The 22,195-nt window shown below is 46.3% G+C and overlaps 1 protein-coding gene across 3 annotated transcripts in view; it reads left to right on the top strand.

The window, feature by feature from the left end:
- ARHGAP31 (Rho GTPase activating protein 31) overlaps positions 1–16,107 on the top strand; it is a 58,014-nt gene extending 41,907 nt beyond the window's left edge. For 2 of the 3 annotated variants that reach the window (XM_054830439.1, XM_054830446.1), the window contains 7 exons: positions 1,566–1,711; positions 3,508–3,706; positions 5,455–5,579; positions 7,984–8,043; positions 8,686–9,312; positions 9,641–9,954; positions 10,828–16,107. In XM_054830439.1, the coding sequence (XP_054686414.1) occupies positions 1,566–1,711; positions 3,508–3,706; positions 5,455–5,579; positions 7,984–8,043; positions 8,686–9,312; positions 9,641–9,954; positions 10,828–13,296 (3,940 nt within the window). In that variant the 3' untranslated portion in view covers positions 13,297–16,107. The remainder of the gene's footprint in view (positions 1–1,565; positions 1,712–3,507; positions 3,707–5,454; positions 5,580–7,983; positions 8,044–8,685; positions 9,313–9,640; positions 9,955–10,827) is intronic. The other variant, XM_054830452.1, reaches the window with a different exon arrangement.
- The last annotated feature ends 6,088 nt before the right edge of the window (positions 16,108–22,195 follow it).

The following is a 22,195-nucleotide window of genomic DNA, read 5'->3' on the forward strand; positions in this document are numbered from 1 at the left end:
GACAGTAGAGCAGAGCAAACAGCTTTTAAAAGGAGAAAAAATTCTTCCAGGTTGAATAATCTGAGGTTTTACTGCCAGCATCCAAGGAAGCTTGTGGCTTTGTGTGTTTCTTATAAAAAAAAAGCACTGTTATTTGCAAGTTGAGCACATTGATTTAAAAATGAGGAGTTAGCTCATCACTGTGGAACGGAAATAACATTTCTGACAGTGCCAGTGCTTCTGCAATGGGGTGGTGTGAGACAGCAAGGCTTGGAAGGGAGGGCAACAGGGCAGTAGTACTGCTTGAACATGAGTGAGATGAGTTCGGTGGGATTAAGATGGCAGTTATTGTCAGATCTCAAGATCACCAGCTAGTTTGTCATGTTTGCTATGCCTCGCACTCTGCTGGGAAGAGGCCCAGATAAGATGCAGGCAAAGGTTTGGCTGGTATGTTGTAGAGCTAAGCAGAACAAGAAAAAATAGTATCTGGAAAAAAAAAAGTAGTATTTTGTATCTTGTTGAAATTCCCTTCCCTGTCCATCCCATACGCATGTATTGAGAAGAACGGGCCATGCAGGGAGAGTCCAGGAGTGCAGCTGGGCAGGAGAAAGGCGCTGGCAGAGCTGGTGGGGGGAGCACCGGGCTGGCAGAGGACAGTAAGGAGGAACATTGGCTAGAGAGGTACAGGCCTGAAAAGCATTCTCTGAAGTGTTATCTCACCCTTTTAAGTCACAAAACAGGCAAAGCAGGTTCTGAAAATGAATCAAATGTTGACTCTATTGAATATCGCAGACTGGACCTTTACTACTGAGACATTTTCATTCTAGCATCTATCCTTGTCAAAAAAACCTGAAGTCTGTTTCCTTTTACAATCTCTTGTAAGTGCAAGTCCCAGGGAGGATAAGAAAGGAGCGAGCAGTGCAACTGCAGTCTCCTTACAGGGTTATCCTCTTGGCAATGCCCCAAGCTATTATCTAACACACCAGTCATTAACTTTACAAAGGATCCATTGCCCAGAGATAATTTCTTCAGCAACACTTTGGCATGTCAAGATAAGGAATGTTTCTTCGCTGAAAGCAAGAGTGAGAATGTGGGAGTGCAGGGGGGCAGAGAAGAGACTACTAAGGCACATGGTAAAGCATTGAAAAAATTGGCATAGGGAAGACCTGAGCAGGGTTCTAAGGGATTTCACTGAGTGATGATCGAAGCATTGAGTAGGGAACTGGAAGCTGTGTTTGAAGGCTTCTGCATTGTGTTTCAGGCTCAACTTCGAAATAGCTAAAAGAGGAGCATAGAGGGAGAAGAGTGGAGTTTGAGAGTTACAGTTTTATCTGCTGCTGAAGAATGTAAAAGTGAAGTAGGGAAAATAACACAGGCAGGAAAGCAAGCAACAGAGGTGACAGAGAAAACAGGGAAAATAAAAAAGGCAGAGAGAATGAGGGCCTGTGAGGGAAGGAGAGCAAGACGTGCAGCAAGAGTGGGGAAAACATCCCTGTTCCAAGTCTTGCAGGAAGAAAGCTGATCTCTCCTTCCCAGGGGCTGTGTGGGGCAATGCTGGCTGCTAGTATACCTCTTTCCTGGTGCAGGTCAAAGGAGATTGAGGCAGTTGGCTGCAATGGGGATGCAGCTTTTCTGGAGGTGCGAGTGCAGCAGCTGGTGATTGAGTTCATCCTGAATCACGTGGATCAGATCTTCAACAACAACAGAAAAGCCAGCTGTGCGGAGAACATTGGTAACGATCTCCCTGAACTGCTCTATGTGCCACTTGCCATGTACTCCAGCTCTAACTGTATCCTCTTCCACTAATATTTCAAGCCCATCAACCTTTACCATGCTCACAGACTCCCCCAAACATACCTTGAGCCCAATGCCTCATTAGTCTTGTCCTTTTTGTCCCCATCTCCAACATTTTCTTTTTGAATACTAGCCTCCTTCATTGTACTCCCAGATTGCCCTATGGCTCATCCTTTGCATGATTTCACTTGGCTTAACCCTTTCCGCAAAAGGAAGATCAGCTGATTGCTTCTCAGTCCTGGCCTAAGCTTTCTCTCTAAGCCCATCAGCCATGGTCTCAATTCTTCTTTCAGTGTCCCCCAGTTATAATCCCTCATACCGACGATACCTGCCCTGCAGCCACCATATCCACCTAAGTCAGAGGCCACACTCCCAAGATAAAACTTAAGCTTGTATTCTAAAAACTTATGTCTTGTACTTGCAGACATTTTATAAAAAGAGATTTTTTTTTTTTTCCTGGAACATCAACGGTCTTGGGAGATGCTGATTTTTGTTATTTAGTGACAGGTTTGTTGTCAAAATGCTTTTAAGCCTGGAAAGTGAGAGGGCTTGGATCCAGAGTGATCTCACATAATTTCAGAAATATGCATTGTTCTGTTTTACACACTGGGAAGACTCACAATACCTGCAGAAGTGAGGGAGTAACCTTTCTGCTTTCCAGCCCTGTGTTAGCTTGTCCCATCCACCTTTCCCTTAACACTTGGCATTCCCTGCTAGTCTGTCCTTGGAGCCCACAGTTCAGGTACAGTGCCCTGCTCGACCTGTAGCATCCCTGCTCTGCCGGTGCAGGTGCCATTCCGATGTCCTTCTTTATGCCCTGGCAGAAGGCATGGAATAAGAAAGTGCTCCCATACTGCCTTAAGCATTGCAGCAAAACACTGACTAGTAAATTCCAAGGCTTCTGGTTGTACTGCAGGTCACTGACCCAAAATTGACACAAGTTTTGTAAGCACTGAACACTGCTGGCCTTTAACCGCTGTGTGGAGTCAGGAGAGAAACATGCTGATGGTCCCAGTTGACTTCTTAGTGGGAAAGTGCCTCTTCACCCAGTCTCTCTGCACAGGCAGGAGCTTGCACCCTGCTTCAGGAGAAGGGCTAAGTACCTAATGGACTACAGAGACTGCACTTCTTTTGTGCATGCCAAGGAGGTGTGCTTAGGACAGGGCTGATGGTGGGGCGGCATACGGGAAGTTGGCTTTGCCACTGCCTATGTAAACAGGCACCTTCAGTTTCCAGGGCTGTTGGTCACACTCCTTTCCATAGCCCTGAAATGCATTAGGAAGGTAAAATAATGCTGGTTTTTAGAACAGTCCCCCTCCCTGGAACAAGACAAGGAGAAAGATGTGGAAGTGAGAGAAAGAATTAGGCACCAGGTTTGGATGGGGACTGAAATGCTCCAAAATCTGCCAAGGGAGGGAAGGAGGAAGGAGAAAGGGGAATGTGTGAATCCTGGTGGTTTTCAGAGATGTCTCTTTCACACCAAAGTGTCTACAGCAGAGGCAGCAGGTCTGTGCAACGCAGCCTTTGGCTGGCAAGCGTGGCCCCTGCTGGGAATGCTCTCAGATGGATAAGGTTGCTGGGGAGATGGAAGACTTATCTGACAAAAAGCCTCTCTCCCTGCATGTGCTGCTCCTTTCCCCCTCCGCAGGAGATGTTCCAGTTCAAATAAAGACATGAAGCTCTTGCTCTCGTCTCTCCTCACCCCAAGCTGGAATGTATTTTCTTGCTTTTCAGAGAGTGCATCAGTTGTGAAAAGTCTGACCCTCCCCTCGACCTCCCTGCCAATGAAACTGGTGAGCCTGGAAGAGGCGCAGGCACGCAGTCTGTCTGCCTCCCACCCTGCTCGGAAGGAGAGAAGAGAGAACAGCTTGCCCGAAATTGTCCCCGTAACTGGGTCCCTCTTCCACACAGTTGTTGACCTCCCCGACAGCAAGTAAGTGCCAAGAGGAGTGTAAAGTGCAAAGAAAAAAGTGCAGGTTCCCCAGCATGATCAGGAATGAGATTTTTGTTAGCGTGATACCCCCACACCTGCACACATGAATCTACAGGCACCACCGAGAGAAAATTCTGTGCCCTTCTCAAAAAAGGCACAGCTGCTCCTGAGAAGCATTGTTAGTTGCTGGGTTCATAACTCCACTACTCCTCATCCCTCCATCGGGGCAGAACCTTGCAGACCTGCTGCGGGAGGAATTAATTGTCTTTGCATCCTTGTGTCAGCTCAGGATTTGGCTAAACATGGGCTGAACGTGGAGCAGGTCCAGACACAGCTCTCCTACGAGTTCCACCTGCTGGCAGCTGGTCCACGGCGCGCCTGGTGGCATTGACCTGCTCAGCTTCATCGTTCTCCAGGTTCCTCTGCTCTCATAGCCAAGCAGTAAGGTGAATTTTCACTCCTAGCATGGAGAGACGTTTACATAGTGGCACCTATGCCAGGAAAAGAGTCCAATTTCAGCTGAGGTTGCTGCAGTTGTTGGCACTGATGCCCAGCATAAGTATCTATCTATTGGTCTATCTATCTGTTAATATATGGCCACTCTACTGCCTGGTTCTGAGAGATTATAGCCTTTGTAGTGGGGGGGCTCATTAATCTACTGACCCATAAAGCACTGGAGCAAAGATATTTATTTGCACTTGATATATTAAAGCAAAAAGGAGCCATCTAACAGAATACTGGCAAGAAGATAACCAGCTTAAGACAAAAGGGTGTATCCCCCTCTATGATGCTTTTTCCTTTCTCACTTGAAGAAAACAGTCCTGTCCCCAAGGTGTTAATCCTCTTTGTAGGACTGATTTGTGCTCTTCTGAGTACTGATCTGAAAGAAAGGCAGAACTATGGGGTTAGAAAGCCCGTTATGGAGAGCCAGGCAGGGAGATAAGAGGGTTCTTGCTCTGGAAACAGAAGTTAGAATGGGTATGTGAAGGAACTGAAACAGAGCTTCATGCAGTAATAGGCGTAGAAGAAAATTGTCTTTGGGAGTAGCAGCTTCTTTCTGTTTAAAGCTGAGATTTCCAAGGAGACACAGGGAACTGGTGTCCGACTTCCTCTGACAATTACAAGAAATTGATTTAATTCGCTTAAGCCTCCTTTTTGGTTAGTACATTATACTTGCATATGATCATATAACACCTATTAAATTAATGCTGGACTGAGAAGCATAAATAGCTAGTTTGTATTAAGGGATCCTTTTATTTTCACAAATTCATAAAAACTATACAACATGTGGACTTTAAAGGATAGCTTTGTGCACTGAGTGATAGTACCATCAGTTGTCTGGAATTTATCTTGCATTCTGTCATTAAAACCTGTTGAAAAGACAACTCTTTTTACTGTATTGCAAAATTGTTATAGCTTTGGAGCCTCTACTTTCTGGAGAAAAGCATGGTTGATCGTTCAGTCAATCACAGTTGCTGTAGCATGATGCCAGAGCCAACTCTCTGAAGAGCTGGCTTAGTGTCTTTCCATCCATGACATGGTTAAGTCAGCAATACAGATAAATCACTTACTTACAGAAAAGCAAGAGCTGATTGTGTAGCTATGCCTTGTATGCCTTAGAATTAAAAGAGGTGTGAGAAGAAAAGAGAGAGAGTGTTGAGGGGAGGGAGCTCAGAGGCTTTTGTGGAATATTAAAAAGACAAAAGTCTCTAGGGTTTGCTAACCTCCTGAGCCCTTTTTCCTTCCAGGAGAAAATTATCTACCAAGTCCAAGAAATGGAAGTCGATATTTAACTTGGGCCGTTCTGGCTCAGAGTCAAAGTCTAAACTGAGTCGAAATGGGAGTGTCTTCGTAAGGGCACAGAAGCTCTCTGGTAAGAACACACTTTTCAGTTAAGTATTTGTCTCTGCAGCTTTCTCCTGCAATATTGATAGCATGGGGCAACCTGTATCCACATGAAACTAATACCATTAGACTTGAGATAGTCTAATGGGGTCATGTTTGTTGCCTGGTTTCATGCACATCTCATTTTCACATGATGGTGAGAAGCACCCATTCAGGAGGATATGCCAGACAGCTACAGTAAATATTTCATTCTGGTATGTGATAAGTAGGCTGTCCTGGCCCAGCTGTCAAGCTTGGGGACTAGGAAATGCTATGTAGGTTCGGATTAGTCCACTCTTCCAACCTAGCCAGCCTCTGGCTCCTAATGTTCCTTACATGGCACTGGGTGAATGGCTGTTCTTCCAGGCTGTCCTTCCACTAAAGGGCATTAAAGAACCAACTGTGTTCAGTGTCTTTGTGAAAAACGAGGTGCCAGGAGTTCCTATGGCTGCTGGCTCTCAGCGCTTTGAGGGAAGCTATTACTTTTGCAGAATTTACAAGAGAGAAGTTGTCTTTTCTCCTGGCTGTAATCCAAAGTTCTAGCCCCTCCTGAGCTACAAGCTCTTAAACACTCTGCTTCCTAGAAAATCACATGGCAGTGCCAGTTCCCAGTGTTCAGAAATGATGACTCAAGTTCTAAAAATCATGAAGTTGGCTTAAAAGCAATCACAATTTTTAAAAGAAAGCATACCAGTTTTTACCTGGTTTCATAAAGAAGTGTTTCGGGCTTATATGTCCTAGATTTTTTTAGTATGTCCAAGACAAGAAATTTACTTTTTAGAAAGAAAGTGAAGGTGGGATTTTTTTTTTAGATAATCTCATGACTCCAGGAGCTGGTGTTTGGAGGAGCACTACCAAACATTGCAAGACTTAAAATAAAATAGTTAATGTTGGCAGCATTACCTACCACCACATATAAGAGAGGCTGTATTTGGATCAGAAGTGAGTGTGAAGCCAAATGCTGGATCCAGCTCTTTTTGGACCCCTGCCTTCCGCCATGTTTTGCATGTACAGATGGCCTTGCATAGGGTGCCCATGGCAGACCTCAAAATAGTGCTCCATCCTATTTTGATCACGGGATCACCTTCTCACTTTGATAAGGAATACTCTTTCCCCAAATAGTGCTAACCCAAGGATGCCCAGGGATGACTGGAGCCCAGTGATCGTGGGGGCCGAGCCTTGTTCCAAGCACAGTACCAAGTGACGGAAGGCTGTTCATTTTCACCAGCAGGACACACAAATGCACAACCGTGTGCAGCGATTTAGGCACTGAGACAGTGCTTTTGAGAAGCTGCCATGTTGCATTTTTGTGTGTGTTCTGCTTACAGCCTAATGTGAGGAAACAGATGAACTTGCTGTTGAAACTCAGCACATGCATTAGCACAGTTTGTGTCCATGCACACAAGTCTGTAAGTCACATAAAATGCGAGCTCTGCAGCTTGAATTCTGTTCCTCTGGGAAAGCAGAGCCAGTGCTCAAGACATCATGCCATATGAACGTAAAAGGTAGCCAGGACTCCATATAAATGCAAAAAGTAGCTGGAGTTTCTCCGATGCTCATGTGAAAGTCAGTCCCAGAAGCCTTAATTATATAAACAAATGAAGTCCAACAAGCCTGCTCACTTTCTGCCTTACCTACTTTGTGCAACATTGTAAACAGCAAACTTTGCTCCCAGACATTTTCCAGAGCTCCCTGGACCCTTTTTGCGCTGCCAAAGACGAACTTGTCTTCCTTGCCAGCTACGTTCCGCCCATCTACTCTTTTCAGAGCGGTAACAGCTACATGCTTCCAAAATCTCTCAGGAACAGACTTGTAGAGTGTCTGGTGACAAATGGCAGCTTGTTTCTGGACAAGCAAGTCCAGCGAGGATGACCAGGAAAATAGGTTGCTTACTGCCCTCATAAATTTCCCGGAGTTCTTGCTGTAGGCAGGGTATGCTCATGCCAGGAAAAGAGCCTGGGAGTGCAACATAAAAATAACCTAACATTTGCTATCAGGAATGAGAGGTGAGAAGGCATTTATGTCAGTTTAGTTAAAAAGTCCCCACAACCAATAGCCTGACTTCATCGGGGAGGGCAGTGGTGCATAACAGCTTTAGGGATGCTTAAGTGCTTCGCAGTGGAGATGGTGTTGACTGGCTGGGTTAAGTATAGCTCTCCACATGTCCGGCAGGTGCAAAGCTGTTGTTAGTGCTAGCAGATCCCCAGCTGTGTGGACAAGTGTTGTGGGTAATAAGCCGCATGGTGTGGATACAGAGGGGGAATGCTTGGAAATGGAAAATAACTTTGATGTCTGCCTGGCATGCCCATCTATATGTAGCCTTTAGTCTTTATGGGCTGAAACTTGCAAAGCCGCAGGATCTGAAGCCTGCCTCTAAAACTCATTTTCCACAGAAAAAGCAACTATTCGGCCTGCGAAGAGCATGGACTCGCTGTGTTCCCTGCCAGTGGAAGGTGAGCCATCAATAGCCTATAGTGTAAGGGTGAAGGATTGCACCTCTGCATTCTCAGCTTTCCCCCGTGCTTGCATGGATGCAGCAGTCTGTTTCTTTGCCTATCTCACCGGGTTGTGTATCTTTGTGTGCTTATGCCATGGCTACTAACATGTGCCCTCGCCTTTGCGTGCATGCATTTTTAACCCTTTTCTGTGTCTTCTATGTTGGTGCATTCACCTGAGAGTTACCGCTGTGCCTAGCTGCACCTTTATTAGCAGTGGGATTGCTTCAGTTTCATTGTTGTTTATTCTGGGCACAAAATTCCCATTCATAAGTGAAAAGTGCTTGCAATAAGCCAACAAAGCCTGGAGCTGTGATCATAGTCGGCAATGCATGCTAGCACTAGACTTGGCTGCATCTGATTGAGAGGGGCCTCTAATAAAAGTCTTAGGTGATTTCCAGGTCCTATCCAGACCTGCCTGCCCAGTTTGAAGGAGTCCCCAGGGCTGGAGCCTGCAAGGTCCCCATCTCTCTGGGGAAATGTGGGTGTGCACCAGGGCAGGAGTCATCCCTGGAGGGATTGAGGAGGACTCCTCACAGAGGAAGGTTATTTGCTAGTGCTTTGTTTCCCACTGAATTCCTCCTATCGTCCTATCTTTAGGGGAGGATGAAAAGAGCAGATTCAAACGGACAGTGACTACTGGAGGGTTTTTTGTTCCGGTGATGAAGATACGAACAGGAGGCACAGGCAGCTCATATGACCTCAGTAAGGAGAATGAGTGGGAGCGGGAAGGATCTGCCATGGGGGCCAAAGGAAGTTCAGAGCTGAGTGGGGAGAAAGGTCCTCCCCGCACACCACAGGCAAAGTCACTCCCTGAGCAGTTGAAGGTCTTCCGGGCAGCAGAGGATGCTGAAAATGAGCAGACTTGCCCCAAAGGTGGCCGCATGTTCTACACCTCTGAATCAGCTGCCAAGTCAGGCTTCCCAAGCAGCCTTTTTCCCTTGGAGGCCTCCCCTCGTCACCAGAGGAAAGCCCTGAACATCTCAGAGCCTTTCGCCGTCTCTGTCCCACTGCGGGTATCCGCAGTCATCAGCACCAACAGCACTCCCTGCCGCGTGCCCGCCAAGGAGAAGCTTTCCCTCTCCAGCCTAGAGGAGCTGTCTTCCCTGGTGGCCGAGAGCACCAGCCCCTCTGCCCTGGAAGCAGGGACCCACACGAGGACAGAGCAGGCATCAGAGCGGAAGGAGAAACAGCCGGGGCCCACCCTGCCAGCGTCAGCATCCAGAGGTAAAAGTGTGTTAAGGAGGGGAAAGTGGAGCCTCTGTCAGGCTGCTGGAGGTGATCTGCAGCTCAGTAGTGTGAAGGTTGCTCCAGCCTGCTCTGGTGGCCAGAAAGAGATCAAGCTGTAGGAGGGTGGGTGTTGATGGTAGCAGGTCAGGTTGGTGCTTCTTGCAGTAACGAGACTGGGGAGGTGGGTGCCCTCCCAGCAACGCCCTGTCATGCCCAGATCTTTAAATTCATTAGTTGGCATTGGGTTGAAACAGCACCGCTTTGTCTTGGGGCACATCTATTCAGTCACAAGAAGTTGCATCATTCATTTGTGTTTCTGATCCAGGCTCTCACCCAGAGGAGCTGGTGGCAGCCAGGAAACCTGAGTCCTTAGAAACTCCACAGCCAGCGGCAGAAAATCAGGAGACGTTAAGTGGGCAAAGCAGCTGCACAAGCAGCACCAGCAGCCCCCGGCAGTCCTCAGAGCAGAGTCCCACCTTGGAACAAGCACCAGCCTCAGAGGTTCATACAGGGCTGCTCCCTGCAGACAAGGCAGAGCAAGGACAGTTCAAGACGAAGGATACCTCCTCAGAAGGCAGCTGTGGCCAGCAGGAGATCGAGACAGCTAAGACAGAAGAAGGGTCACGCTTAAGAGATGTGGTAAGGAAGAAGGCATGAGAAAAAAGATGGGGGACAATGTCATGGTGGTGACTGGGAGGTTGTTTAAAGTTTCATTGTGTGTCCATCGTCACGAAAACTCAGTCTATGACCTAGGCTAAGCAGGGTCAAGAATTGACCATGGTTGATTTCACTTCTGTCCGCATCACCATGTGGTGATTTACCTTTACACAACTCCCTACTGTCCCCTTTTGGTCTTCTTTTCCTGTAACTATACGATTGCAGTCAGTACAATCTGTCTGCTCTGAGACTCTCCAGATGCGAGACTGTTCAGATGTCTGAGCATTTTGACCCATGGTACCTCAATTCCCCTTCTATTTTTCCTGTCCGATTTGTTCTGGACAGCCTGAACGGTCCTTTTTTCTTCCATTCTCTAGACACTATTTTTTAATTATTATTATTTTTGCCTCCTCTGTATCTCTTGCAGAGCTTTTTCACCAAGTTTCTTACAGCAATACTCATCTGGACAGCTATTTAAAGATCTGTTGGCATATCTCCTTGAAGAGATTATTCATTCCAGTTCGTGTGCAATTTGGGAATGCAGATCCTCTGGCAAGGCCAAGTGAGCCTGAATGGGAAGAGCTGAGAAACGGGCTGAGACATTCCAGCTACTCATTCACCTCACCCTTTCAGTACATCTGTCCAGGCCTCATTTTGGCTGCACCTCAGATCTTCTCCTACATAAACCCACTTGTTTATAGACATATTTCCTTCCTTGTGTGTCTGTGTTTCTGTACCGATGAGTGTACTCATCCAGTAACCTGTCTGTTCTAAGAGGGCTGTCTGAGGAAAATGGAAGGGTATTTACTTGTAAGTTTTGAGCTGCCAAGTCATGATATTTCTTTTGTTTTTCAGAATGAGGAGGACCCTGCAAATGCTCTTCTAGAACCGCTGTGGCCAGAGATACAGCAGGAACTGAAAATTATCGAACCTGAAGAGGAGCTCTTGCTCTTGCCAGCAACTGTCCCCAAGACAGGCCTAATTTCTGAATCCTCTTCTTCAGTACAAACAGATAATTCTTCCGCTGGCCCAGGGCAGAGTCCAACACTGTCTGAGCAGAAATCTGCAAGCAGTACACCAGAGATAACAAGTCAGGTGCCTTTATTTGGTGCCACCGGCATAGAACGACAAGACAGCCTCCACAAATGTGAGGCTGATGTGGTTGCACAGCAGAGCTGTGCTTCAGCCCTACCCAAACTGGGTACTCTTCCAACTGGCAAAGCTGCTCCAAAGAATCACCACCCGGTGGTGGACAGCAGGAGTGAATGTCTCACTCCTCCCCTGGACTGGAAGCTTCACAGTCAATCAGAATTTAATGAGGTTGCCCCAAGCAATGAATTTTCTTGTTCCAAAGAAGCATGTCCAGAGTTAGGAAGAGAAAAAGATAGCACTTGCCAGCTGCAGGGGGAAAAGAATGGTCTTACCAGAATCCAGATTCAGAGGGAGAAGCCTGAGATAATGACTGCTGATGAAAGGGACACATCGTCCTCCAAGGCACTGAGTGGAGCTGGAATCCAGGAGCTGAAGGAGGGCAATGCTGTTAGCAGAACCCATGATGCTGGTGACCAGGATGATGAGGATACCTGGACAGATAATGTGCAGAGCTTAGAACTTGTGGAGCCATGGGAGGATCACCAGTGGGTTACAAGCCCACTCCATTCCCCCACCTTTAAGGACATTCAGGAGAAGATGATACAGGAGTTTCAGCCGCAGAGCCAGAGAGCAGAGACAGGCCTTTCTCTCAGACCACGATTCAGTCGCAGCCTCTCCCTGGACAGTAAAGACACGGTGATGAGTCTGTGGACTATCCCATTCTCTTTCATAGATGCCACTGACCAGCAGCAACCATGCAGTGACATTCTGCCAGTGACTTGTGAACTGCCCAAAACACAACCCATCTCCCCCTCTAGTTTGGGCAAAGCTAAGCAAGATGAGAATGTCACAAATCCTCCAGAAGAACCTTCAAAACCTGAGGAGGTGAGGTACCCCCTCAGCAGGAAGGAAGCACCAGCTGAGAAAGAAGGACCCTCCGTAATCCCTCTTTCAGAGCCAGAGGAAAAGAAACTGGATGTAAGCAAAGAAAACCCTTGGAGCTCAAAGCTTGAGCTGTCTTTACCATACCAAAATAGAGCAGGCAGTTCTTCACAGGTGGAGAACACAAAGGAGGAATTATCCATATCTCAGGACACTGCCCTGGGAGGAGAGACTGTTACCAAGGCATTGTGCTCTGCCACTGAGTCACAGCTGTGTAATAAAGGTGAAGAAACACCTCGCAAAGTGAAGACTAGGCCATCGTCCCTCAACTTGGATTCACTCCTCCCAATCCCAGATTTCTTCACATTCGAGAGCCTGTCCATGCCCTCTGCCCCTGGGAACCTCCTGTGCGGGCAGAAGGAAGTAAAGAGCAGTGATTCTGTCCCATCCCTGCCAACTACCTGCCCTGCTGCCAGTAAAGGTGTTCCCTGGGGGTCTCATTTCAATACCCACGTGGATCTAGACTTGGATTACCTGGCAGTGGCCCATGCCACCACTGGCCGTCGTAACTCTGCCCCTGTCAGCGTGTCGGCGGTCAGGACCTCCTTCATGATTAAGATGTGCCAGGCTAGAGCAGTGCCTGTGATACCGCCCAAGATTCAGTACACGCAGATCCCCCAGCCCCTGCAGGCTCAGAACACCGCTGCGCCGGCCGAGAAGAAGGAAGCAGAAGCCAAGCAGGCCATCAGGCAGAATCAAAGGGTGGCATGGAGTCACTTGGAGACCCCCAAGAGCCCGTTGACAGAGAAAAAAGCCAAAGCAGAGAAAGAAAACAGTGACCCAGCTCAAAAGGACTCAGCCTGTCCTTGGCACAGCAGCCTTGGCTCTCCGCTGGAGCCATCTCAGTCCAGTCATTACCCTGCTCTGGATGCCCCTGTTCTGCGCCGAAAGCGCACCTCTGAGGAGGAGACAGCTGGAGATAACCCACAGTCCTCAAAGATGGAGAGGCCATCAGGGTTCTCCAAGCCTTCTTATAGATCTAGGCCTGGCAGGCCCCAGAGTCTGATTCTCTTCAGTCCCCCTTTCCCCATTATGGACCACCCCTCCTCTTCAGCAGACTCCAGGGTGCTATTATCACCCATAAGGAGTCCCACTCAGACCACCTCTTCGAGCCCCATTTGTGGCGATCTGTCTGAGACTGCGCGGACAACGCCTGAGGGGGTGACGCTGCGGAACAAAATGACCATCCCCAAGAACGGCCAGAGACTGGAGACCTCTACCAGCTGCTTTTACCAGCCCCAGAGGCGCTCTGTGATTCTGGATGGACGAAGTGGGAGGCAGATCGAATAGCAACTGCTTCTCTTATTCCTTTTCCATGGTGGATGGGATGGGAGTGTCCAATCTCTGTTGCCATTTTGCTGTTGTTATAACTATTTTGTGCAAGATGGACCCAAATCCTTTACGGTTTCCTGCAAAGCATTTTGCTACGGAGAGTCATAGTCTTTTTGTCTTGCTTTTCCTTCCCTTTCTCACCCCTGCCTAGTGCCTCACTGTCTGCTTTTTTTTATAAGCCAGTCCTAGGGAATTTGCATTTCCTATAGATATTGTCTAACAAGCCCTGTGAAAGTCTCATCCTCCCTATGGAAAAAAGGAAAAATAAATCTTGGTGTAGTTAGAAAATAGGGCTGGGAGGAAACACTGTTCCAAAGCACTGCAGCCCAGGGTGCAGGGGCACAACATCTGCTGAGGACGTAAGTCCTCAGGTTTGGGACCTCCTTCCATTGTTTCCCAGCCAGCAGAGAAGGGCCATGCCTATGCATCTCTGTTGTCTGATTTAGACAGTGTAAATAGTGCAGGAGGCTGGGGATAGCTGAAGAGGAAGGTGATGCTGGTATGAGCAAGTCACACAGGGTGTGAGACACCCAAGGATGTTCCAATGACAAACATACAACCTGAAGGTGCTGCCTCCAGCTCTGCCCTTGCATCAAAGGTGTGCTCTTTCCAGCGTGTGCAAAGGCTGGAATGAAAGTAGCTGGATAGAAAATGCCTAGTTCTTCTTTTAATCTTCTAAGTCCTGCTTATGAGTTTTGCTGTTCTCAGCCACACCTTCCTTGGGCTGACAAGATCTGTGTGGCTGGGGAAAGACTGTGCTGGATGTCCAGTGTTAGAGACTACTCAGGCTGGTAACAATGAAAGCAAAGATACGGTCGTAACAAAGGCCAATATCAACTATTTTCATTGTTGCTTAAAGCCAGATGACACCTCTGCAACTATCTCCAGCTGTGCTCCACACTGCCAACAGCAGAGAAAAGCAGGAGGATCTTCTGATCTGCATGTCCTTGGGCTATTGCCCTCTTGCACCCCGACTGACATATCTTTGACCCTTGGTCTTTCATTGCCACCGTGTGGCATGTCCCCAGGTGCTTCTTCCTTTAAACTTCCTCTCCTTGTGATTTTACACTGTTTCTTTGAGAGCGTGGCTGGTTGTCACCTCCGTGACCCTCAGTGCTTTCAGATTGATTAAGAGTATGGTAAAGAGGATGATTCGTGGGACCGCAGAACAAATCATGAACAATGTCCTGAGAGGGGGATTTGAAGTTAATTAAACTCTCTCCTGAAGGGCCGTTATTGTTACAGGCAAATACACGTTCATATAAGCAACAGCTGCTGTGGGAATAGAATTAAAACTTCCTTTATAAAGCCTCTATGTTCACCGCAGGCTCATCTATTGCCTGGTATGTGACCGTGGGCAATTGCAAAGTCAGGTACAGCCCATGCTGTCTCTAATTTAAGTGTCACTAGTGGCTACGGAGTAGATGGAACACAAGTGTTGCTGCCAGCACTGAGATTGTCCCCGTAATGATGCTTGCAGGGGCCATCGTTCATGGAGATGTCTGAGTCTGTACCTCAGATGGGTATTATGGGGCTATAGTTTAAGCAGTAACTGAGCATCTGGTAGGAAGTGCTGTAGCCACCACAATGAGTGTCAGTCAGAATTTCCCAATGGATGTATGTTTAGGGCTTTTTTTCTGAAGTACTGGCATTTTCAAATTGTTAGCAAACTCAACCCATGAGCTCCTGGTCTGTGCTGAATGTGTCACTTAATTGTGGCTGGAGGGCCCAGAGTCTCTATGGTGCTTTCTCTGCACTCTTTGATTGCTAAAGGGAAGAGATGCCAGAGTACTTTTGAGAAGTTCTGGGCCCAAAAATGCAAGGAATATATCTTCAGCAGAATTTTCTCCTGCCGTATCTAAAGGAAGTGTGAAAAAACAAGAGGGCTTTTCCCTGTCACCAGCTGCAGTCTTTTATCCTCCCCATTGTACTCCTCACTTGTGCATAACGCCATATAAGAGGGAACAGAGCAGAGAACTAAGTCCATGCTGTCAGTTTTGTTGAGGTAGAATATTAAACCAGACGAGATCCTGGAGTTCTTGTTCAGGTCCATGTTCTCTCACAGGTGTCAGCCCATGCTTTACCTGGGCAAGCCGTGGACGGCAGGTCCAGAATATGCAGCTTCACGACAATTGTATTACCCTCTTCCCAGAGCATAAGATGCCTGGGCAGCCTCTCATTAAAACGGGGATTGCCAGTCCTCCATGCTCCTCATAGTTAGCACAGCTCTGCGCTGCATTTACATGGCACCCAAATGCCTTTTTTTACTGCCTCATGGGAAAGCTTTTCACCACCACAGCTGGGGTAATGGCAAATGACTTGGGAAGGTGTGATACGAGGTATTGTGGTAAGGCTTTACAGAAAGTAAAAGTTGTGGAAATGATGCCCAGGTTTTTTTGGCATTGACAAAATAGTTCACTTTGGGCAGGGATTTATATTCTTTCAGTTCCTAGAAGTTTTGACTGCCAAGGCATCTGGAACGGAGCCAGCGAAGCTCACCAAGTAATGTATCAAAAGAAAAAGAAAATGTGATGAAACCTTGGCACCTTAAAACCATTCTTTTTTTTTTTTTTTCTTCCCCCTCCTTATTCTCATATAAGCTGATCTATGAACAAGAAATGAGGTCTGGCAATTTGTATATAATACACTGTCTCAACTCTTAACAGCGTTCCAGTAAGTAATAGCGCTTTTGGCATAAGTGGTGAAACTCCTGCAAGAGAAAGTTATTAGAAATCTTTACTTAATATTAAAGATCAGCCTCAACTAAAATCTGTATCCAGACTATACTTTTTAAAGGTGTTTCAGAATTTGAACTCAGATCCAGGTCCTGGATTTTAATTAAGCAGACATTCTGTAATGACATCTCTATTTTGTAGCTCGATCCCATCTCTGTCTACAGTTTCCTCTCCAGCCTTCAGCTGATCCATCAAACTTCCAAGAGCCTAGCCAAGTGGGCTTAATGCAGGCACATCACTACAGCTCTGTGGTCACAGGTGGGCTTGTATCAAGAGCGCTGAGATAAAGGCCCAGATCCTGCAGAGCTGAGAGTACTTGTTTAGTTGCAAGGGGCACCATTGCACAGGTGTCACCATTCCCAACTCCAGACTCAGACTTTTGCAGAGTTTGTAATGCTTGATGATGAATCCATGTTGATACTGGCAGTGGCAGTCAGCTTCAAGGACCGGAGCTTGATAGTGGGACAGAGCCAGAAGACAGAAGCCATCTCCTGTCAAATGGTGCTGATGGCGTGGTTGCAATTTCCTGAGATCGAACTTTTCTAAGCCATTCCTGAGGTCAGCTTCAGGGTCAAACATGATGTCGTCTTTGCTTCAGAGCCTTTAGGTTGTCCTCTGCCACCCTGTAGTAGCAGACTGAACCTGAGACTGGAAGCTCTTCTGAAGGTCAGGGTTTTGCAGTGGTACATTGTGGGTACCAAACTCCTGCCCTCCAGCACAACCCTGCAACACTAGAGACTTTAAGAAAGGATTTGGGGTTTTTTTGCTTGGTTTTGCATTTGTTTTTCTGTGAAGCATTATGGAGAGGGATAGATCAGATTTATGGGAAGTGGGTCTGGCCCGGAGTTTGAAGTTTTGTGTGCAGCAGAGCTAAGTCGGTTGTTCTTGGCATCATGGAAAGGACCTTCCTAAATAGACTGGCATATTATTTGCAGCTCTACAAGGATCATTTCAGGGATCCTGCAACACGTTTCGATTCCCCTGAGACTTTGAAGAGTGTAAAGGCTATTCCCAAGTTTGCAGATGGCCCCAGTCTCAGTCACAATATGGTATCACCAGCATGTGTTGCTTGTGGACTTTTACCAATGAGAGACAAGTGACTCAGTTTCACTTATTCTTCCCGTGTAGTCAGGGATTTTGTGCAGCTTCTGTTAAGTGTAGCTCAGAGTGAAATGGTTGGGCTGGCAAAGATGAGAATCCCCTGATGGAAAGGAGGGACGTGGACAATGTTAGCTCATGTGGGAGCTGCCTTACTGGTGGGAGAGTAAACAGAAATGAAGATTGTATTTCACCTTATAAACCACATTCCTCTGGGCTGTCCATCCCATGCTATGACTTCAGACAGACTGAAGCATGTCTTTTTTCACCTTTAGAGCTTCAGAGGAATTTAGGTCTGTATTAGAGAGCATACATAAAGGCCTGCAACATTTTCCCTCATCCAGAGTCCAAATGGTGCAATCAAAGTCTTTTTTTCTTTCTTTATGAATTCTGAAATGCCTGTAGTGGTGAATATTGTGTTAAATTTTTATATATATATATATATAAATAAAAGAACATTCTATATAAATATATTAGAAAGGAAATGTAATTAAAATGAAGAAATTGCCTAAATAGAATCCTGCACATCTGTGAAACTTGGGCTGATGCATGGAACTGTTTTCTGCTGCAACTCTTGTAGCACTGAGATCAGCTGGCTTTTTGCCCACAGAGGAGAAGCTAATTAGTTCTGCCTAATCACTGATGGGCAGAAGGCCTGAATCTGCCTTCCTGAGCCGGATCTTGTCCTGGGAGAGGAGGGACAAGATCAGGGGAGACCACAGTGCAAGGACTGATACGGCTTTCCACCACGAGCTTTTCCCCAGTCCTTGAAAATGCAAACAATCTACTGGAGCATATATTACCTTTCAGGCACGCCCAGGTTTTGCAGTTGTCCCTTTTGCTTCTCTCAGTCTCTAGGGGTGGGGAAGAAGCTGTAGCTGATCCCTATTTGGTTTAGCTTTTGCTTGCTCCTAACTGATGTAAAGGCTTGGTGATAACTAATTCTGCTCCAAGCAAGGAATGGAAGGCATGCCGCTGAGTTCAAATGGAGATGGAGCAGGACTTTAACAGCCCTGGAAAGGAAGAATGTCAGGAGGCAAGAGCTTCCTGAGGGCTCCATGCAGCAGCCCAGACCTTAGATCTCGTTCTTGCAGGCACTGGTCCCCTTTATTTGCTGCCAGGTCAAGGGAAGGGCTGGAAGTCAGACACTGTGAAAAGGACTGTCCCCATCCCACTGGCCCTGGTCTGTGATTATTTCTCTTGCTAGCTCTGATGGATTGTATTTTTGTTAAGCTTTGTTCTCTGTGTGGACTTGACTGCCTTTGTGCCTTATTGCTTTAAAAAAAGAAAGAAAAACAACAGCCACAAAAGAAAGATGTTTCGCCAGGTCTCAGCCATGAGATTAAACTGGAGTTTTTATAAAAACAGACCTGTGCCTTAGTGATGTTTTGGAACATTTTCTTTTTCCTGGATTTGGTTTATGAATGCAGTGCAAATGTATTTGTCTTCCTCTGACATGGAGTTTGAGCCCTTCTTTTGTTGTGTGAGTAGCCAGGGCGCTAAGTTGTGTTTGTCTGGGTTTTGACTGTGGGGATGAAGGTTAAGGTCTGATCACACACTTTTCTGATTGGAGGTTATGAGGGCCGCAGCTGCTCTGCAGCTCTGAAAATGAAGCGAGAGCTTGGAGACTTCTGTAGAATTACCATTATCTGAAATGCTTTAAATTTTCAAAGGGTAAAATTAATCTTTTTTTTCCTTACAATTTCTACTTCTACCAGGCTGAAGTTTCAGTAATGCACGACCACGTCCTCCCATTTAGCACATCTCCTGCAGAATTCTGCCTTGCCTGTGATAATGTAGAGCAATGCAGAATAGAGTACAGAAATAATTTGGGATCCTAGTGCTTGTAGAGGGGAAACCAAGCTGGAACAGAGAAGTTACTATGAAGCCTCTGGTGTATCGTGTGTGCACTTCTGTTGATTCATAAAGGACAAGCAAGAACTTAAAAATATTATGAATTAAGTTTCCTGGTTATCTGGATTTTTGCAGTGCCCTCATTGGTCCAATCTCTGAGCTGTAGCATGGAAGTGAATATTATTAGTATCTGTCTGTTATTCTACCCTGGGGAATTAAAAAAAAAAAGAAAAAAAAAAGAAAAAATAAGAAAGAGAGGGGTTCTTGTGGTTGGAGCCTCAGTGGGCATACCTGCAGTTCAGCCTGCTCTTTGTTCTCCCTAAAAACCAGAAGAATCATTAGGTTAAATGAGATACTTTTTTTTTTCCCCTACTCAGCAGTTGAATTCAGGGCTTGACTCCCTTTCCTACCTCCTTCATGACTTCAATTTCCCTTTAGGAAAATGCCTGGGTTGTGCTTCCTGCTTACCATGGCAACTGGCACACAAAGTGAGAGAGAAAACCATGTTTGTTGAACTCTGGAATTGCTGTTAGCCATAGCCAATTATTAGTGCTGTACGAGAACCAGTATTTTTGTATTCTTTGTGCCACAGAGTCTAGCAATGACTTGGCTGTAAGACAAGAGGAGAATCTCAAACTGCCCCCCAGCATTCCCATGGTTATGAAAATCAAGCGAAAGGCACACTGCAGACCTAGTCATGGTCCGCTCAGCACCGTGCCCTAAATCAGGGTGCTTCAACACGTGGAAGTGCTTGAACACAATTTCACCCAATTCCGTTTGCCTGCTTTCCCATCACCGTGCGTTTGAAAGTCTGACTCAGGGCAATCATCTGTGTAGGTTGTATTGGAAGCGACAGCTATAACATCTTGGATACTTTCAGCTAAGCCAAAATCAGGATTAAGCAAGTTCCCAAACTGGCCGTTAACCAGGAAAAAATCTAAGCCAGTGCCAAAGAATGTTTGATACCGGTGTCTCATGCATCCTCCTTGCAACACAGGAATTCAGCAGCTATGGGCAACAGGACATCTAGCTGGTATCCCACTGGATGGAGCTGAAGGTCAACTGGCAGCAAAGGGAAGGCAGGCACAGTGCAGGGAAGGAAATTTAGCCCAGTGAAGAAGACTTAGGCCGAGCTGGCACAAGGCACCAACAACAGCAAAAAGAACAGGATCATAATGGCCAAGACAGAGAAAGGCAGTGAGATCTCTGAGTTCATTTTCCATCTGAGCAGGATAAACTTTTCAAAGGACATGTCTCACCACAAGGGTAAATGAACAGTTTCAGAGTTAAGGATTAGAAATGAATGGAAGCTGTGAAGCTCAGACTTGGGCAAGTCCTGATGCCCCCAAAAGTTAGATACAGTATGAGTGCTAAAACAAGAATGTTTGGTTCATGCCATAATAAAAAAGGGTAGCTATTTTCTCATGTCTTATTTGCAAACTGCAGTGCGAAATGAACTAAGTTTTACAAATCTAGAAAATTTATAGGAATTACATTGTGCGCTTTGGGTCCAGATCCATCTTAAAACTGGACCTGTTTTCTCCCATAGCGCATCTGCTACAGGGAGCACGTATCTCTCTATCATTTAAATCCCTTATCTGAAACGACCAGGAAATAGTTGAATTCAGTGAAAGGAAATGACTTCAAAGAAAACTTTGTAGCTGCTTAAGAATGAACCACAAGGAACAGGAACATGGGAACAACCAGAGCTGGAGAAAGGAGAATAACACACATGATGATTATTAAACGGGGAAAGTTTCCAGATAAGTAAAATCCGAAAAGGAAAAAAAATCCCACAAAAACCAAACACAAACAAAACCTAGCCATAAGATAGAGTTGAAGCAGTCTGAGAAATATCAGGTAACTTCTTTCCCTCCTCCTTCATAAGAGTCAGAAAGAAGTTTAGATCAGAAAAAATAGGTGCTCACAAACTGCTTTATTAACTTTTTTTTTTTTTTTGTATTGTGAGATAATTTGCTTTAAACACCAAGGGTCAGACAGTGGAGGCAGAAGAGAGATTTAAAAAGACTAGGTCGGTTATTTGTGGAGATCATTTGAAGTGGCTTGTCTTTACCTTCTCCAGCCTCTGTGCCAGCCAAAGTACCCTGCTAAAGGTGAGCATTGCTTTGGAAAAAATAGAGAGAGGGAAGGTTTTCAGTCCTGCATTCACTCACCGTCAATAACAGCCATGGGTAGCCAGAGCAGCTCACTGCTCATCCCTTAGCTCTCTTGCAGAGTTATCTCAACTAGTGAACGTGAAGAACAGCAGATGACCTTGCCTATGCTGGAATTTCACCTCGTGTGCAAGCTAACACAGTCAGAAACACCCTCACCTTTTTTGCCTGTTGAGGATAAACCCTCAGCAGTCATCCTCAACTCCTCACGCAGTTGGATCTCCTAATGATAGATGCCTGAAATTACAGGGAGAGTCCTTGCAGGAGGTTCCCAGCATACCACACGTTGCAGAGGCTTTCCCCAGTTGCCAAAGAGGGCAGGGCTGCCAAGGGGTGGGAGAAGGAGACTTCATTTATGAGCTAGTTTTAGGTCATTCTTGGTCCCAATAAACATTTGCTTGGCATGAGTCCCTGTCATAAAGAATGTGAAAAATTAAGACGCCAGGGCAGTGAGCAGGATGGGGAATAAATTGCCTGAGTCAGAGGACAGCAAACGCCACCGACAGCCTGGTGCTGGTTTTTGCAGTGAGGTGGGCAGCCAGATGCAAGCATGGCACGTAGTGGGCATTGCGTGTTGTAGATGAACCTGCAAGGTGAAGAGAAATAAGGACTGACAGAGTCTGTGCAAAGAGATCTCATGCAGAAGAAGCGAGGGGAAAGGAGGAAAGGGTAGGAAAGCCTGCTGCAAAAATGGGAGCAAAGCACAAAACACGCAAAGGCAGCCCCACATTGCCCCATTGCCTGAAAGAACAGAGACCTTCAGTACTGCCAGCCACAAACATTCAACAACGTGAAAGACGCCAGGTTATATTTGTGTGTGTACGGTAGGGGAGCAGCTGAGGGTGTGGGATTCTTGTTGGCTTGGAGGCCACGCTGCTCTGTCAGGTATGAACAGAAGAAGTTACTCAGCAAGACCCGGATTTCTCAGAGCTGGGAATATTACAATAAATTAATAATAACAAAATACAGTTGATAACTCTGTGGGAGAATTGAAAC

The sequence above is a fragment of the Grus americana genome, chromosome 1 (assembly GCF_028858705.1).
Source record: "Grus americana isolate bGruAme1 chromosome 1, bGruAme1.mat, whole genome shotgun sequence".
In the NCBI taxonomy this organism is placed as follows: Eukaryota; Metazoa; Chordata; class Aves; order Gruiformes; family Gruidae; genus Grus; species Grus americana.